The 20,387-nt window shown below is 43.5% G+C and overlaps 1 protein-coding gene across 5 annotated transcripts in view; it reads right to left on the reverse strand.

The window, feature by feature from the left end:
• LOC137571403 (saxiphilin-like) overlaps positions 1 to 20,387 on the reverse strand; it is a 135,579-nt gene that overhangs the window by 15,694 nt on the left and 99,498 nt on the right. For all 5 annotated transcript variants that reach the window (XM_068280431.1, XM_068280432.1, XM_068280430.1 and 2 more), the window contains 4 exons: positions 19,120 to 19,155; positions 16,561 to 16,725; positions 12,156 to 12,306; positions 5,975 to 6,039 (listed from right to left, as the gene is read on the reverse strand). In XM_068280431.1, the coding sequence (XP_068136532.1) occupies positions 5,975 to 6,039; positions 12,156 to 12,306; positions 16,561 to 16,725; positions 19,120 to 19,155 (417 nt within the window). The remainder of the gene's footprint in view (positions 1 to 5,974; positions 6,040 to 12,155; positions 12,307 to 16,560; positions 16,726 to 19,119; positions 19,156 to 20,387) is intronic.

Raw genomic sequence — 20,387 nt, forward strand, 5'->3', positions numbered from 1 at the left:
GTTCGGCCATGCGCTCTTAGTTCGGCCATATGGCCGAACGGTTTGGCCGAGCACCGTCAGGTTTTCGGCCGAACTCGAACATCACCCGAACAGGGTGATGTTCTGCAGAACCCGAACAGTGGCGAACACTGTTCGCCCAACACTAACTACCACCACCATATTTTACTGTTGGTATGATGTTCTTCTGCTGAAATGCTGTGTTACTTCTACGCCAGATGTAACGGGACACACACCTTCCAAAAAGTTCAACTTTTGTCTCGTCGGTCCACAAGGTATTTTCCCAAAAGTCTTGGCAATCATTGAGATGTTTTTTTAGCAAAATTGAGACGAGCCTTAATGTTCTTTTTGCTTAAAAATGGTTTGCGCCTTGGATATCTTCCATGCAGGCCGTTTTTGCCCAGTCTCTTTCTTATAGTGGAGTCGTGAACACTGACCTTAATTGAGGCAAGTGAGGCCTGCAGTTCTTTAGATGTTGTCCTGGGGTCTTTTGTGGCCTCTCGGATGAGTTTTCTCTGCGCTCTTGGGGTAATTTTGGTCGGCCAGCCACTCCTGGGAAGGTTCATCACTGTTCCATGTGTTTGCCATTTGTGGATAATGGCTCTCACTGTGGTTTGCTGGAGTCCCAAAGCTTTAGAAATGGCTTTATAACCTTTACCAGACTGATAGATTTCAATTACAGTACTTTTGTTCTCATTTGTTCCTGAATTTCTTTGGATCTTGGCATGATGTCTAGCTTTTGAGGTGCTTTTGGTCTACTTCTCTGTGTCAGATAGCTCCTATTTAAGTGATTTCTTGATTGAAACAGGTGTGGCAGTAATCAGGCCTGGGGGTGACTACATAAATTGAACTCAGGTGTAATAAACCACCTTTAAGTTATTTTTAAACAAGGGGGGGGGGGGGGCAATCACTTTTTCACACAGAGCCATGTAGATTTGGATTTTTTTTCTCACTAAATAATAAAAACCATCATATAAAACTGTATTTTGTGTTCAATTAGGTCATCTTTGACTAATAGTTAACGGTTTTTGATGAGCAGAAACATTTAAGTGTGACAAACATGCAAAAGAATAAGAAATCAGGAAGGGGGCAAATAGTTTTTCACACCACTGTATACTCAAAATAATGCAGTGTTGATACAGGGATTTTATCTGACTGTCATCTTGAGTAGGGAAGGAAATTTTTCCCTGTCAGGGCTAATTAGCATCATAAGGGTTTTTACCTTCCTCTGGATCAGTTGGGACATGTATGGATCCTCTACCAGGATGTACTAATTTTTGTTTCATTTTTTTATTTAGATTTATTTTTGGTTGAGCTTTTTTTTTAAAGAGAATATTTATTTATTTTCCAACAAATAGCTCTTAAAAGAGCTAAAATCAGAAAACATAACAAAAATAATCCCAAAATAGTGCAGTTCAAGATACATTGCATATTAAAGAAGAGGTAAGATCCATTTCACAAAGTACATAAGATATACAGTTATGAGCAGCACATGAGCAAATAAGTGTTTCTCAACAGAGGTGATGTGAGAAAGCAGTGCAGAATGAGATATCGACTTCACACATGGATAAATCATGCCACAAGATCCTGGACAGAGATATTAATATCAAGGTTCAGGATTACAGTATCTATAGAGTCCACCCAAGGAGACCAAACTTTAGAAAATTTATTTGGTTGGTTGCAGGATTGATAAGTTAATTTGTAGAGTGGAAGTGCCAAATTTACTAGTCTCTTCCAGTCAGTCAAATTAGGTGGATTATTATTTTTCCATTTAAGAATGATAGACTTTCTGGAGTAGAACAGCAAAATTCTAATAAGCCTCTTCTTCCATCGACTACAAGAAGTGTCCTGTATCATGCCCAGCATACAGACTTTAAATGAATGAACTACTGGGAGATCCAGAGTATCTCTCAAAAAGTGAATAACTGACTTCCAATAATTATTGACTTGGGGGCAGAGCCACACACAGTGTAGAAAATTAGCTTGCTCCAGTCCACACTTAAAGCATCGACCATCATGAAGAGGGCCCATTCGCATTAGTCTGACAGGGGATAAATAGGCCTGGTGTAGCCACTTTAAGCTTATCAATTTATCATAGGCAGCAATCGTAGTTTTGTAATAATTATGAAATCTAGCCAGTCTCCATCTTGTATGTCATCCGCCACATCAGACCACCTCCTTTTAATAGAATCAAATTTAGGTGAGGATTGAGATGTTAATAGGAAATTATAGTGTTTGGAGATCTGTTTGGATGAATTGTGGGTCAGGGACTGAAAGAAATTCAGGGAGATTCTTATTAAACCATAAGGGGGAGCTAAAGGATATGGGAATAATGGATTCACCCAGAAATTTCCGAGTAAATTTATAAATTTTAATGGTACTTTGTATAAGGGATGTTCCTCGGCCCTGACTGGGAACCTCATACCTGTAGATGGCTCCACATAAGGATTCATATGAGGTAGCAATATCAGCTTCCACTGCTAATGCAGAGTCACGCCTAATGCCACTCAACCAGTAGGTAATGGGCACCAACTGGGAGGCCAGGAAATATAGAAAAAAAGTTAGGTACCGTGAGTCCTCCACTGGAGGCAGGTAATTGTAATGTAGATAAGGAGATTCTAGGCATTGAGTTTGCCCAAATGAATGAGGTGATTAGTAAAGCAATGCGATGAAACACGTTCCTAGGAATCCAGGTCGGAGCCATCTGGAGGAGATAGAGGAGTTTGGGGGCCACAATCATTTTAACTATACAAACTCTTCCACAGACATTAAGAGGGAGAGAAAAACAACTTTTAAGTTTGGATTCAATATTGTCCAAAATTGCATATAAGTTATAGTCGAGGAACCTCTCCGGAGAGCGCTGGATCCAAACCCCTATGTATTTAAATTTATCCACCACTTGTAAGCAGGACTGAGGTGAGATCAGCTGGCTTGCAAAGTCATCCAAGGGGAATAGAACCGATTTAGACCAGTTGATTGAGAGACCAGACATGGAACCAAACTTATCAAAGATATCCAATACCGCTTCTAAAGAGGGGCCAGGGTCTGCTAGGTAAATAAGCATATCGTCTGCATATAATGAAATACGCTCCTCTATCTTATTAACTTGAAGCCCTTGGATCAATCGGGATTCTCTAATTGATTGAGCAATAGGTTTCACTGCAATGGCGAACAGGAGGGGGGAAAGTGGGCATCCCTGCCGAGTGCCACGGGAAATCTCAAAGCTGCTGGATATGGTTGAATTTACTCTAAGGTTTGCTCGAGGAGAGTTGTATAGTATGCTAAACCATTTCCTAAAGTTAGGGCTAAAGCCAAATCTCTCCAGTGTCACCAGAACATATGACCACTCGACAGAGTCGAAGGCCTTATTGGCGTCTAACGATAAAATTACTCTCCTGCCGGCATTAGGATGAGGATACTGAATATTAGATAGAAGCCTGCGTATATATTTAGTCTAGTGTTACGGCCAGGATTAAATCCTGTCTAATCAGGATGAATTATAGAGCCCACATGTCGTGTCAATCTAATGGCCAGAATTTTTGTAAGAATTTTGAGGTCGGTGTTTATTAGAGATAATGGGCGATATGAGTCGCACATGACTGGGTTTTTGCCAGGTTTGAGAATAAGAGCAATTAAGGCCTCAGGCATGGTGTCAGGGAGAGATTCAGCCTCAAAAACATGATGGAATAGTTGCGTAAGATGCAGTACTACCAGAGATTTATTCTTTGCATTCCACTCAGCAGGGATACCATCTGGGCCTGGAGTTTTATTGGCCATAAAAGAGGAGATAGCCAGCCTAATCTCATCTGCTGTAATTGGAGCATCTAATTCCTGTTTGGCCTCATCAGACAGCAGGGGAAGGTCCAGACTCCCCAAGAGGTCCCCAACCCCATTTACAGGTTCAGCAAGTCTAGAGGAATAGAGTTCAGTGTAAAATTCCTGAAAAACCTTAGCGATTTCAGAGGAGGTTGTATGTATTTTGCCTGTGTTATCCATTATTCTCGGGATAGCTAGTGATTGGCTGTTAGATTTAAAAAGATAAGTTCGGTGCTTGCTCCACTTGTTCCAAAATTCAAATCCTCTTTGTGTGTTAAGTCTCTGTGTTTGGTTATCGAGAAGTAGTATTTCAAGTTTTCTACTTTCCATCTCCCATTTAATATAATTTTCCCGAGTACAATGCTGTAACAATCGTGAACATATATATGTGAGCTGGGAACAGGGTGAGCCGAATGATGGCTTACCCTGCTGCCGCTCAAATCCCAGGCAGCGTAAAATGCTATTTGGCTCTGTGAAGCTGGCCCCTCTACAATCAGCACAAATAAAAAGTCCACCATGTTTGGTTAGTGCTATGTCTGTGCCCATTTGTGCTGCAAAAATTATGATTTGTATTGCTTTCATTTTGAAGATAATAGCACTCATTATTTCCAAAACAATACCACCACCCAGCCCCCGTACAACAACCTACAGACATGAAATTGGTATGGGTGGGTAGTGCTGTGCACGTGTCCATTTGTTCTGCAAAATCATCTTTTTTAGTTTTTGAGATATTCATGTTTTTATAAAGGTCAAAAGTTCACCCAGGCTCACTCAACTTTGTGATGTTGTAGGGGGGCTGAGTGAACTTTTGACCTTTATAAAAAATAAAATAAATATCTCAAAAACTATAAAAGATAGAAAGATGATTTTTGCTGCACAAATCAGCACATGTACAACACTACCCACCCATACTAGTTTCATGCCTGTAGGTTGTTGTATGGGGGCTGGGTGATGGTATTGTTTTGCAGCACAAATGGGCACAAACATAGCACTAACCAAACATTGTGGAATTTTTATTTGTGCTGATTGTAGGGGGGCAGCTTCACGGAGCTATGCTATTCCCCCTCTGAGTCTTCACAACTCGGATGGAGACAGTGCCGGATTTAGGCCAAGGCTGTCTAGGCCATGGCCTAGGGCACCACAGGAGCAAGGGCACCAAAGCAGCGGGCTAAACTGGTGCAGCATTTGCAAGCTTGCAAATGCTGCAATGCAGGGAGATCCGATGAGCACCTGACTGTGGTACTCTGCTGCCAGCCGCCTGTGCAGCAGCCACCTTGCTCTCTGTGCATGTTTTCATTGTGGCGGTGGCTATGGACTTGGGCAGCATTGGAGATGGAAAGGAAGAGGAAGCTTCTGCACTGGAGACGAGCAATGAGTGACACTGATGGCTGCTGCGGCGTGAAGGTGAGCTGGCTACCTATACTGAAAGGGGGGTGGGAAAAGGAGGGATTAAGGGAGTCATCTGGCTAACCATACTAGAGGGAAAGGGGGGAGGGGTCATCTGGCTACCTATACTGTGGGGGGAGGGGGTCAACAAGCTACCTATACTAGAAGGGCGGAGGGGTTATCTGGCTACCTATACTGGGGGGGTCAACAGGCTACCTATAATAGAGGAAAGGGGGGAGAGGTCATCTGGCTACCTATACTTGAGGGAAGGGGGAGGGGTCATCTCGCTACCTATACTGAAAGAGGAGGGTGGAGCTAGTGACAGTGGCTTTGGGCGGTAAAGAGTACAAATCCGGCCCTGGATGGAGATGCAATCTGGGGTCCAGCGCAGTTGCGACTACAGAGAGGGACTTAACCGAGTGGGGTTGAGTCTAATCTCACTACCTGCATTTACAGTGGTTGTAACCCACACCTGTGGGTATTATTTCAACTATGGAAGTTTTGTCTCTTGCAATAAGCCTTTACATACTACACCATGCATACTACACCAACCTCTTGGTTGTCTCGACTCCCCCTCTCACCTTTTTGTATTCATGCCTTGGCCATGCAATGTTGCCCAAGGGATCGGGTTCCCACTGGGCAATATGCCTCATTAGTGGACTGACCCATAATTTATGGACAACGCAACGCACAGCCCTTCTCCTCCTGAAACATTATATTTTTTCTGGGTGGTTGTATATGGTTGGTTTTATATAACTTTAGGTTTTCTGCTTACCATCTGTGTTTTCAAATATAGCAGTGTGAGGTACAAAGGCCACATCTCCTTTCTCCACCAGACATCTATAAGGGAATAAAAGCAGCATAAATATACAGTATTTTCAGTCCATAACACACCCCTGACAATAAGACACGCCTAGGTTTAGAGGACAAAAACCAGGGAGGGGGGGAATTGTAAACTTATGTGTCCATGGTGCAGGGGTATCTTGTCGAGCTTCTCCTCTCAAGCTGGTCTGCTATATTCTTTAGTCCCCTTGGTGTAGGTAATATGCCAGAACAACTAGTGCCAGTGCTGATGAAGGATTGCTATATACAGTATATGACTGTGTGTAAGTGGGGCAATGTTGGGCAACAGATCTACGATCTCTAAGCTGTGTATATGGACTAGTATAAAGGAACTGGGGAGCCGGCTGCCGGATGCAGCTGTGGTCCTCATGCTGTGCCTGCAGATGTGGTGGTGCCGTTATAGAGTGAATGCAACTTAGGCTAACGTAACTGGCCTGGCAGGTCCAGGGTTATCAACCAAGATAACATCACTTATGAAAACTGTTTAGCTGCCATAGTGCAGAGCTCAGTTGTAATTAAAGGGCCGTGCATATTGAAGCAAGAAGGAGAGACGAGGTGGGGAGAAGTAACACTGCCCAAAGCTGCGTGCAGAGACCACGGGACTCGCGGCAACAGGGGCTGCTCCAGAGCAGCATCAACTGCACGAGTGTCGCTTTGCAGGGAGCCTGGTGCACAATGTCAGCCTCTCTTCTCTCTCCATGGTGGGAGACACAAGCAGCAGAGGGATGTTTGAAGGAGCCGAGGGCTGCATGTCAATTACCCCTGTCCTGCTATTTGCCTCTTCTTCATATGTGGCTAAAATTGTGGCACAATAATCAGGTTCTGAGATCACTACGCTAGAATATAGCTTGGTCATTGTAATGTACTCTACTGCTTATCAAATTGTATCAATTGTTTACTTATGCTGCTCATCAAATTGTGCCTTGATCATTATGTACATGATGGGTTCTTCATTCAACATATGATGACACAAGCTTAAAAGACATCTGAGGTGACATGTGACATGAGTTAGACATGTGTATGTACAGTGCCAAACACACAAATAACTATGCCGTGTTCCTTTTGTTCTTTCTCTTCCTGAAAGAGTTAAAAAACCAGGTATGCAAGTGACAGTTTCTCTCCAGGTTGGGACTGGGTCGGACTATAGCATAACCTTTACTAATAAGGAATTGTAGCCATAAAACCCTTTCCTGGCAGTAAATGGCTTCTGAGAGCAGGAAAGAGATAAACATGGTCAAAAGTAAGATTGTAAGCCTTTGGCAGGGTCCTCCTCCTTTTGTGTCCTACCTGATCATGCACCTCCATTACTGTGCACTCATGCTATGCATCTGAGTGAACCTAACTTGCCTAATCTCCATGCTCCATCCAGTGACTGACTAAGCATTACCTGGTACTCATACTGTGCTGTGTGATCTGGTTTTCTTGTATTCCTGTATTGTCATTTTGCTGTATGTCACCCCTAAATATTGTCTGTAACCTAAATTAATGTCCAGTGCTGCGTAATATGTTGGCGCTTTATAAATACAATAAATAAATAAATAAATAGTTCATAGATTTTAGCTCTGGTATACTTCAATTAATGTGTCTTTGAGAGGAGGCTATAAAACAGTAAAAACTTAAAAAGTAGATTTAAATGTAAAATAAAATGATGGGATGGCTAAAAAAAGTTATTTTTAGAAGCAGGATAGATACAATTGTTTATCTCATTAGTTTATTTTCACCTCGGATGTCCTTTAACTACCTGCGGACCGACGCAATTTAAATCTACGGCGGGCAGGGGGCGCTGCGGTTCTGACCGGACGTAAACTCTACGTCCCATTCACCGCGCGCCCCCGCCCGTCCCCGCCGCAATGTACTGCCCTGCCTCCTCTATGACGGCAGAGCACTGTGAGCCGGGCAGGAGCCGTTTTTATTGGCTCCTGGCCCTGTCATTCATGTAAGCCGTTCCCATTGGCTTACATTCAGTGACAGGGTCAGGAGCCAATGAAAGTGGCTCCTGACCGGCGCACAGCGCTCTGCCGTCATAGCGATGGCAGAGAGAGCAGCCTGCGGCGGGGACAGAGCGGCGTGACCGTCGGGAGCGGCGGATTTTAGAGGCAATTCGTCAGGAAGCAGCGGTTTACTGTACCAGCACCCTCTGGTCCTTAAGGGGGCAGAGGGTGCTGGTACTCAAGTGGTTAAGATCTTGATGTTGTTTATTCCAAGCTGTGCAGATCTTGTAGTCTGAACATACATAGGTTGAAAACTAATGCAGAAAGATAACTATATAAATAGAGGACCTTTATGTGCATCAGAGACTATGGGAGGAGTGACTTTTTAACAGGGCCAGCGAAAACCTAAAGGTGGCCATATATCTAGCGACCTGCCGGCCGATCGACCATGAGATTCAATAATTACTACTGAATCGGATGAAAATCGGTACCACCAAGGGAATACACGATCAATGCAACCAATCACGGGCCAAGCATGTCGATCGGATATGCTGCAATATGTCGGGCCATTGTGGTTGATCGGGTGCACGGCAGTAAGGGCGAGCAACATCGGGATGAGCGGCGAATGCATCGAAACCGGTGACACTGCCCCCCCAAATGTCCAATGTGTCGTACCCCCGGTGCCCAGTGCAATATACATTCCCTGTCTGTGTCCGCCGCTGGCTCCTGGCTCTGTCCTCCGTCCATAAACGCGCCCACGTGGTTAGTGGAGTAATGCGACGTCACATGCGCGCCCACGTGTACGCCAGCAACCACATCGGGTGGGTGTATGGATGGAGGACAGGGCCCGGAGCCAATGGCAGACACAGACAGGGAATGTACTGCACTGTGCACCGGGGAGGAGCATTGGGCATTAGGGGGAACAGTGTTGAGGCGGCGGATGCAGCGTCACAAGGCTGATTCCGGATCAATTTCAGCATGAAATTGATCGGGAATCATCAGTGGTGTATTGGGCAGCTGACAGATCTCTCTCTAATCAGATTCGATTTTTCTCTTCATTGTATCTGCCCATCATTGCTAGACGTATGCCTTCCTTAAGTACATAACATCACAATGGCCTCAATTCACTAAGCTTATCTCCTGTATTTAATAACGTTTCTAGAGTTATCACCATGGTGATAATGCATGTAGTATTCAGGAAACATTTTACCTCAGGCAAACCTAAAGTTAACTCTTCTGTCTTTAAGTTAAGGTGAGAGCTCTAAATTTAACTCTTCAATCCTTAAAATAACTCCAGAATTCTAAAGTTAAAGACAGGGTGTTAATAACCTGCATGTGAAAATAACTACAGAGGAGGTAACTTAAAGGAAACATCAAGCAAAAAAGGTAAAATCAGCTTTACTCACCTGTGACTTTCTCTCTTGCAGCCGACTGTCCCACGCTGATCTCTCCGCTGCTGTCCCGGGCTCCCCACACGCTGTTCAGGCTGACCTTGATGTCCTTACTGCAGCTGCGTGAAGTGCTGCTGTCAATTATGGCCACGTGGTCCGCGGCTTACTGCGCAGGCGCAGTAGTTCTGTGCCTGAGCAGTAAGCTGCGGACCATGTGGCCATGATTGACAGCGGCACGCAGCCACAATAAGGATGACCTCGAGGTCGGCCTGAACCGCGTGCGGGGAGCCCGGGACAGCAGCGGAGAGCGAAGCGATTAGCGTGGGACAGTTGGCTGCAAGAAGCTGGAGAAAGCCCCAGGTGAGTAAAGCTGATTTTACCTTTTTTGGCTGATGTTTCCTTTAAAGCAGTAGGATTAGCCATACTATGCCAGGGAAAAAAACAACACATATATAAGTGTATAAATACTTGATCTACTTACATAACACAAGTATTGTACTGTCCATGTTTTGATTTCAGTGAATTTTATATAGTAAATGAAGAGAATTTTGTTCCTGGTGGGGGCCATGTCTTTTGCCCACAGTTTAGGCATAGTCCCCAACCGTCCCGTTTTTGTCGGGAATGGCACGATTTGGGAGGGCTATCCCCCTATGACACCCCAGTGTCCCGGCTGGCTGGGGGGTCAGACACAGGGGCGGACTGTTTGTGCAGGAAGGGAGGCAGCCAGTGAAAGGGAGCTGGTGGCAAAGCGGCGGAGAAGGGGGGAAGTCTCCCCCCCCTTCCCTCACCTTGGTGCTCCCTTTCCTGGCTCTCCCTTCCGGAATCCGGATCAATGTGTCTCTCTCCGATGGCGCAGCGGCTGACAGCGGGCGGGGAGGACTTACCGCTGTTACGCAGCCGCCAGAGAGAGCTGTGATCTGTGCGCCGCAAGTCTGGTCTACTCAAGACCAGACTAGCGGCACACAGATCACAGCTCCCTCTGCCGGCTGGAAGGACATCGGTAAGTCCTCCCCGCCCGCTATCACTCTGCCGCTGCGCCATCGGAGGAGACACATTGATCCGGAAGGGAAAGCCAGGAAAGGGAGCACCAAGGTGAAGTAAGGGGGGGGAGACTTCCCCCCTTCTCCGCCGCTTTGCCACCAGCTCCCTTTCACTGGCTGCCTCCCTTCCTGGGGGCACCTATACACCTGGCTATACTGGGGAGACCTATACACCTGGCTACATATACTGGGGGCACCTATACACCTGGCTACATATACTGGGGACTTCTATACACCTGGCTACATATACTGGTGACATATACCTCTGGCTACATTTACTGGGGACACCTATACACCTGGCTACATATACTGGGGGCACCTATACACCTGACTACATATACTGGGGACATATACCTCTGGCTACATATACTGGGCACATATACCCCTGGCTACATATACTGGGGACACCTATACAGCTGGCTACATATACTGGGGACACCTATACACCTGGCTATACTGGGGGCACCTATACACCTGGCTGCATATACTGGGGAGACCTATACACCTGGCTGCATATACTGGGGGCACCTATACACCTGGCTGCATATACTGGGGGCAGCTATACACCTGGCTGCATATACTGGGGAGACCTATACACCTGGCTGCATATACTGGGGGCACCTATACACCTGGCTGCATATACTGGGGGCAGCTATACACCTGGCTGCATATACTGGGGGCACCTATACACCTGGATGCATATACTGGGGAGACCTATACGCCTGGCTATACTGGGGAGACCTATACACCTGGCTGCATATACTGGGGACACCTATACACCTGGCTGCATATACTGGGGACACCTATACACCTGGCTGCATATACTGGGGACACCTATACACCTGGCTGCATATACTGGGTAGACCTATACACCTAGCTACATATACTGGGGAGACCTATACACCTAGCTATATATACTGGGGAGACCTATGCAACTGGCTGCATATACTGGGGAGACCTATACACCTGGCTACATCTACTTTGGACACCTATACACCTGGCTACATATACTGGGGAGACCTATACACCTGGCTACATATACTGTGGAAATACTTTAAATTGATATATTACTAATTTTAAAATGTTAAAATGAAGGAAAATGAACCAGGATAGAAAGGACCAGTGTGGTTTGAATTATAAAACCACATATTTTTCTTAGGAAATCTTTATGGTATGCGTAACTAGGGGTGTGACGGGGGCGTGATAAGGGTTTGGCAGGGGCGTGGCTTAAGTGTCCCTCTTTCTCATCTCAAAATGTTGGGAGGTATGGTTTAGGCTAAACCCTGATGTAATTTCTGCCCTTTACTTTTTTTCTTTTCTCCTCCAATCGCTGAGTCACCTCAGCCTTGCTTGTAAACACAAGTGAGCAGTGGATCAGGTTTCAGATAAGCAGCTGGCAGGGACATAAAGGGAAGAGGAGGAATATACAGATAAAAAGAACCCCCAGCATACAACTGTTTGGCACTGACTACTAAAGGGCCAGTGCTCCTTAAAGAAAATCTGTAACGAAAAAAGTTCCCCAGCTTTTCCCATCACACAGTATAAAGAAGTTACCCTGTTTTTCACATTGTACACAGGCAATATTTTGTTTACTGAGACTGTGTGCCCTGGCTAATGACATGTACACTATGCCTGGATACCTTTCCGTACCTCGCACAGTAAATTAAATACTTGAAGGAAAGCTGTAAGTTGATTTTTGTATTGTAAAACAATGTATATTGCTGGAAAACTGCCACATAAATGTCTTTTACCTGATGGCCCCTGCGTTTCCATGGTAAGCTTCCTTGTCACTGAGAGAACATCTTGTATCAGCCGTGGGATTTGAGGGGTCACCAACGCACAGACTACACAGTTTGGATTTGGGATCGGATCCAGGAGCGCAGCTCTCACTGAAGAAGGTACCTGTGTGGGATTGACACAGTGTGATAAAAGAATGCTAAGAATCTACTGGATTTATTAGGTTCATGAGTTGGTGCAGGTATTATTATTTTTACTTTATTGACATATAAAATGTCACCAAACCTGTGGCAGAGAAATACAAATGTGTTTGGACAAGGTGAATATAGGTCCCCAGGGTCCTCCCTTAGTATGCAGTCAGCAAAAGTACAAGGTGTGAACTGTTCATTAGTGATTATTGTTTCAGCTAATTATGATTACACAAACTTTAAATTCAATTGATTTCAAATGCAATTGATTTTGTGTAGTCATTCATAATTTTCATGCCGACTTCAGTGGTGAGTAGCAGAGCCCACATGTTAAAGAAAAACTCCAACCTAGAATTGAACTTTATCCCAATCAGTAGCTGATACCCCCTTTTACATGAAAAATATAATGCTTTTCACAAACAGACCATCAGGGGGCGCTGTATGACTGATTTTGTGCTGAAACCCCTCCCACAAGAAGCTCTGAGTACCGCGGTACTCTGGGCAAACTGCCACAATGTAACAATATTCACAGACAGGAATTAGCTGTTTACAGCTGTCTGTAACAGCCAAAACAGCTAGGAGCAGCTACATAACCTGCCCACAGTAACAATGTCACCATGTAATAAATGTCAGAATGTGAATCGGGGAGAGGGAAGATTTTACAATGAGCAAACACTGACTAAATCATTTATACATAATTATGGTAAAAAATGAAGCACTTTTTCTACTACATTATTTTCACTGGAGTTCCTCTTTAAGGAGAATAGTGGATACAAGTCAAACATTTTTCAAAAAGAACTTGTAGCTTTTAAAAAAATCTATTTTAAAAATGCAAAGGGAAAATTATTTTTAACCACTTTGTCCTCCTTGACGTATAAAAACGTCAAGGAGGACAGGCGCGCTCCCGCGGCCGATCGCGCGCGTGCACGCGCACTCCCGGCCACGGAGTCGGTAGCCACGGAATCAATGTATCGGGCTATGGAGCCCAATCACTGATTCCTCTCCCCCGCTGAAAAAGCGACAGCTTCTCTCGGAAGCTTCGCTCTTTCTGAAGCTGTGTCCCTCTAAGCGTACATTGTACGCTTGGGGCTTGATTCACAAAAGAGTGCTAACTGTTAGCACAGCCGTTTTCGCGCGAATTTTCGCGCGAAACGATAACGTTTTTGCGTGCAAACGCAAATTTTACCGCGAAATCGATAGCGTTTTCGCGTGAAAATTCGCGTTTGCGCGCAAAAACGTTATCGTTTCGCGCGAAAATTCGCGATCGCGCGCAATGCAAAAATTCGCGCGAAAACGGCCGTGCTAACAGTTAGCACTCTTTTGTGAATCAAGCCCTTAGAGTGACGTCATGTAAACAAACTAGAGATTGCCATCTTGTGGCCAAAAAGTAAAACTACAAGTAAATGCCAAAAAACATTACAATACACCAATATTTCCCCAAATAAAACACTTTTATATCCCACCCTCCCAAAAATGCCCACATAAAATGTTTAATAAAAAAAAACAAAAAACATTACTATTATGAAATATTTCTCTCTATTTTTTTTTAATAAGCTTGTAAATAGTGGTGTATGCAAAACGGAAAAAATGCTCTTTTATTTCCAAATAAAATATTGTCGCGATACATTGTGATAGGGACATAATTTAAATGGTGAAATAACCGTGACAAATGGGCAATAACAATACATGGGTTTTAATTATGGAGGCATGTATTATTTTAAAACTATAATGGCCGAAAACTGACAAATAATGAATTTTTTCATTTTTTTTCTTATTCTTCCTGTTAAAATGCATTTACAGTAAAGTGGCTCTTAGCAAAATGTACCCCCCAAAGAAAGCCTAATTGGTGGCGGAAAAAACAAGATATAGATCAGTTCATTGTGATAAGTAGTGATAAAGTTATAGGCTAATAAATGGGAGATGAACGTTGTTCGGATGCATAAGCTGAAAACGACTGAGATGTTAAGTGGTTAAAGAGAAACTCCAACCAAGAATTGAACTTTATTCCAATCAGTAGCTGATACCCCCTTTTACATGAGAAAAAGAATGATTTTCACAAACAGACCATCAGGGGGCGCTGTGTGACTAATTTTGTGCTGAAACCCCTCCCACAAGAGGCTCTGAATACCGCGGTACTCTGGGCAAACTGCCACAATGTAACAATGTTCACAGACAGAAAATGGCTGTTTAAAGCTGTCTGTAACAGCCAGAGCAGCTAGAAACAGCTACATAACTTGCCCACAGTAACAATGTCACCATGTAATACATGTCAGAATGTGAATCTGGGAGAGGAAAGATTTTACAATGAGCAAACACTGACTAAATCATTTATACATAATTATTGTAAAAATGAAGCACTTTTTTTATTAAATTATTTTCACTGGAGTTCCTCTTTAAGCTCAGAAGAATGACCATTTTTTCTTCGCATTTTTAAATCGATTTTCTCAAAAACTCCAAGGTCTTTATGAACATTTTTTTTATATACTTATTACTTATTATACTTATTATACCCACTATTCTCCTTAACATACAGTATGTAACAATTTTGGTGGCAATAGCCTGTATGGGGGCTTTGCTATTAACCACTAAAGTCGAAACAAAATTAGACAACAATAATGTGAAAATTACACAAAATTACAGATGATTACAATTACAGACAAAATTAATTACACATTTTCCGAAATTTTACATTACAATTTTGCAATCCTAATTGTGAATTTCGATGCAAAATTATGTCTATATGAAATTTATGCTCAACATTACTGTTCATAGACTTTGAAATGCACAGTTTGCAATGCAATGTTTGTTGCACAGATTGAGACAGAATGGGGCCCAAGGCAAGGAATTAGCTTTGATCCCACATAACAGTCTTTCTGGTAAGCTGAGGTAGGAATGGTGTCCAAAAAGCTGGCAGTGAAGCCCCTTGACACCCACTAGGTCCAGGGACGTAACTAAATCACTGGGCCCCCTCCCAGGGACGTAACTAAATCACTGCCCCCCCCTTGCGAAGCTTTGGATGCCCCCCCCCCCATCGTCACTTTCTGCACAGGTAAACTGAGAACCAATGTTATTCACTTGAATGTGTTTTCCCCATGCAGATAAAAACAGACAGCAGTGAAGCACTGCAGGCATTTTCTTTATTAATTACACTAACTTCTGTGATAAAACGTGCATGATTTCACATGTACAGAGACACATGGTGTGCAGAAAACGCACACAGGAAACTGACAGATGAGTGTGCTTCCAGCCACAGCTTATTACACTCATTCTGTCCATCTCTGATGGAGCAGAACTGGCTCTGCAGACTTTTCCAGCACTACGATAGACAGCACTTGGGGAGGGGTAGAGAGGTTGGGTGTGGGATGTTGTACACAAGATCAGGACATTGAATAGGAACTCTCTGCAAATCTTTGTCTGCAAAACTTCGTATGATTCCTTATCAGTGGCTGAGCAGACGCAGTCATTAGAACAAATTATTTTTCTTTCCGTACCCAGGGGCGTAGCTATAGGGGTTGCAGAGGTTGAAACCGCATCGGGGCCCTTGGGCCAGAGGGGCCCTCCCTCAACCACAGTATTAACTCTCTATTGGTCCTGTGCTCATAATAATCACTTCTATAGACACTTTCAATAGTGGTAATCATTAACAAGCTGTTCCTCGTCCCCTTCTTGCAGCTCTGACACTGTGGTTACCATTGGCAGGTTTTGGTGCGCCGTATCAATTGTTATGTATAGAGTGTTTGGGGGGCCCCAATGTAAAACTTGCATGGGGGCCCACAGCTCCTTAGCTACGCCACTGTCCGTACCCTTAGATGTGAGTCTGTCAGGACAGGGAAAATAAACCTCTCCCCCCACAGGTCCTGCTGCGGCTTCTGCCCCCTCCCCCCCACGGCTGAATCCCTTGCAGGGTCTGTTGTTACGCCTCTGACTATGACTAGGTCCCAGGCACCTGCCTGGGTTGCTTTGTGGATGATCCTGCTCTGCTGCAGCAGTGTAATGTGTCAGTGTGCAAGAACCCTAATAAACCCTAATACATATATTGGCATTGCTCTCTAGATCACATGTTTAAAATAAATGTCTCTGTTACAGAAAATGATGTGAGTATTGACATAGTCTCCTTTCACCAGTACTAATAATGAGACTTCCCTGGGGGATTACGGCTTTGAGCATATCTTTCCTTAACAATGCCACATGCACGTTTAAAATTTCATGTCATTACTCTGACTATACTCACCAATGTCACAGCTGCCACTCTCCTTTCTGGCCAGGTTGACAGGAATAATCCAACCAGGGATGTCACCAACACCAGTATGACATGATTTCTTGCCCTTAAGGGAATTCAAGTTTATATCTTTGTTGCTTTTCTTTACTACAGCCACAGCTCGTTTTTCCCCAAAATCTAGACCAAAAGAAGTATAATCACTACCACACTCTTGCTTGGTATAAAGAGCCAATATAGGAAAACTGCTAACAAAAGAAATGGTCAGATATACAGTATATGTTTTCTATGTATTAGTGATAGTTTCTCAGTATACAGGTTATGTAGGTAGAAAAAAACTAAGTTTTGTAAAAGCAATAACTTTTAATGGCTACCTAAGAAAGTAAAATTATGCTAAAATTATCAGTGTACAGGTAAAATTGGAAAAAAATGAATATCTTGAAAAAGTTTGTTTATTTCAGTAATTCAAAGGGTTTAACTAATATAGGTTGGAGTAAGTTATGAGGTGTCCCACAATGCATCACTGCTGCATATGCAGATCATCCCTTTGTTGTCCCTGATAGATAAACACACCTCCAGACCTGCTGGAATACAATTGATGTGTCAGCTTGTTAATATTAGAAAGTAAACTAATCCAACATGCATACAGAATCTTTCAGATTGGTTTATCCTCATCAGCACATGGCATGGATTAATATGGCTATATGGGGTAGGGCTTGAGACACCTTCTGTTTTAAAGTCAGTGGGAACCGTATTGTTAAAGAAAAAATCCAGATATTTAAGAAGAGGGAAGGCTCTGGGTCCTAATGAGCCTTCCCTCTCCTCTCCCGGTGCCCTCGGTGCAGCGCTAGCTTCCCCGTTTGAATCCCCCACTGCGGGGGACTTCAGAAGTCTTAGGGAGCTGAGTCCTACCAAAGACAGGCGGCTCCATACTGCGCACTCGAGATTGCGTGATAGAGGGAGCTTGCGTGTGCGTAATATGGAGCGGCCTGTCTTCAGGAACACTCGGGCTCCAGAAGACTTCCGAAACCTCCCTTCGGCGGCAGAGGGAGCACTATTTGACCAAATTGGTTGAATGCTGCTACGGGGGAGCTAGCGCTGGAACGGGGTTCGGGAGAGGAGCGGAAAGGCTCTATAGGACCCAGAGTCTTACCTCTCCTTAGGTAAGTATCTGGCTTTTTTTTAAGATACGCTTCCCATTGACTTTAAAGAGGAAAACTTCTGTTTATTGTGTATAAAGTTTAAGTATTTTAATTTTGGACATATGACCTGATCCATGACCTTCATATGAAATAACTAGTTGTGTTTGGTCCGGTATTAGTCATGGAGAGAATCCAAAGATATAACAACAAAGGTTGTTTAGGTGAAACCTTTAATGACTAACTGTACAAGAGTTCATTGCAAGCTTTCACAGCTTTAAGTTTCTTCTTTAGGCATAATACAGAACTGGATCAGATCTGTTTGATCCAGATCTGTATCATGCCTGAAGATGAAACTTAATGTTTCAGAAGCTTGCAAAGAAATGTTGTACAGATAGTCAATAAAGGTATCATCTAAACAACTTTTGTTGTTAAGTCTATAAAATAACTAATTACACTTAATCTTTTAAAACCCCCTGACCAGCCAATTCTTGTTGTATTACCATTGTATAATACGGGGTGTGGGGAAACTACAATTTATTTATTTCACTATTATTACTTCAGATGGGAGATGCCTAATTGGTTCTATAGTTGGTGCATTATTCAGAAAATGCTTTAAAAGGTTAGATCCTAACCTCAGTAAGAGGCTTCCTGAATGCTTCTCCAGCCCACTGATCCAGCACTGGGTTCCTCTTTATTTTCTCTGCGTAACTGCACTGGGCGTGTCTGAGAACAGTCCGCACATGCCCAGTAGAGATTTTATTCGAATTCATGGCCACAAGGTTCGGAACCCAAACAGCTGCTTTCAGCACCATTTCAACAACAGACAGCAGGAGGGGTGCATCTCATTTAGCTCTGATACTTCCTGATTCCAAGCTGGAAGTAGGAAGTATTAGAGCTAAATGGAACACACCCAGTCCTGCTGCCAATTGCTGAAATGGTGCTGCCTGCGGCTATTCAGGTTCCGAACCCCGTAGTCCCGAATCTGAACAACACTAATGCCCAGTAGAAGAAAGTGCTCATTCATGCATGGTGTTTTTACCTCCATGCACAAGTGCTTTCCTCTACTGGGCCATGCGCAACTTCCCACACAGCTAGAAGAAACTATTCCACCTGCTGGATTGAAGGTATGAGGGTAGCCTGCACTGGAATGGGTGGCTGTAAGAGGATCCAGGAAGCCTCTAGACTATCTAGAAGCTTCTCGCTACTGAGGTAAGTATCTCATTTTTGTTTCTACTTTTTACTTCAGGATTGATTTTCTACAACAAGAGCAGACCCCACTGACAAATATTGCATTGATTGCGACCCTCCTGGTTCCCTGAATGGGAAGGCTGACCGGGGACTTTGTTTGATATGATAAAAAGTGTTCTTAAAATAGTTATTGCCCAAGACAATGTGGGTTTCTCCACAGAGAGTCGCAGTCAGTCTTTTATACCTTTAATTGCTGCTCCTTTACAAGGTCCAAGGTCATCTATAAAGAAAAAACATAGAATTAATCACACTGCTGACAGAGTTCTGGAGAACTGTACAGCACATTTCGATGAACATATCTCCTTTATTCCAACTATGGCTTTGTAAAACCCCACATAGCAATGATTAATCAACACTGCAGGGTGGGCAATGAGAAGATACCATTCCTTTCAAGTTGATGCAAATCTTATGTCAGTTGTATGCATATTCATGCAGCTTGGAAATTGGTGTACATTTGATAAAGATGCCCATTGAAAAGGGCATAGGAAATAATTGGTAGTAGAATATCAGAAAATCGACTGATATTCTACTATTTCATTCATATAGTAAAATACTGGTAATAAAGTATTTACCAATATGTTACTCACCTCTCCCTACTCTTACATAGATGCTAAACCTTAATCCAACCCTCAAAGATGGGCACCTATCCTTAACTCCCTCCTCCCCCATACTTACCTTATCGCGCCCTGCCAGAATCTTGCGGCTAAAAACAGCAGGCACTTTGCCCTTTTCAACAGGACACGTCTTGCTTCCTTTTCAACTGCTCTGTGAAAATTGACCTATGGAATACAGCGGTTGATGATTTTGATGGACTAATTACAAACTGCATAAAAATAAATTAGGATTCCATCAGTTTGAAATTATTAGCATATCCCTGATATATCTGTATGTGGATGTGTCTGTATACAGCCATAATAACTCTTCACACTCATACAAACAAACACACAACCTATGCGATTTTCTGGCACTCTCATTGATTTAACCCTATTGCAAACACAGAACAAATGCTGCAGGTGGTACTTTTATGGTTGGGTTAAAATGCTGTGCAAAGCAAAAAAGTTAATAACGATTCCCTTGCGACTGGTGAATAATTTAAGCGAGGTGCATACAGTGTGAGTGTACCCTTTATAAATGGGCCCTTGTAGTAAAATGCAGCCCAAGGTGAGCAGCTTATTTATATATATATAAATATGTTATGGCCAGATCTTAAAATTGGTTACTTCGGGATCTGGCTGGCCAGTATGTGAAATGGCCAAATGATGCAGCCAATTCCCGCAGAACTTACGCCTTTCGCACTCTGGTTAACCAGAACATGACCTGACAAGAGCTGTTCAGCCAAGTCCCAAACAAAGGAGCAAATCAGCACAGTTCAGTGGTGGAAGTGGCGGTAACAAAATTGTGTAGAATCATCATCTCTCAGGAAGATAGTGACATATTGCAGTAGAATCTGGA

This window comes from Hyperolius riggenbachi, chromosome 4 (assembly GCF_040937935.1).
Source record: "Hyperolius riggenbachi isolate aHypRig1 chromosome 4, aHypRig1.pri, whole genome shotgun sequence".
NCBI classification, from domain to species: Eukaryota; Metazoa; Chordata; class Amphibia; order Anura; family Hyperoliidae; genus Hyperolius; species Hyperolius riggenbachi.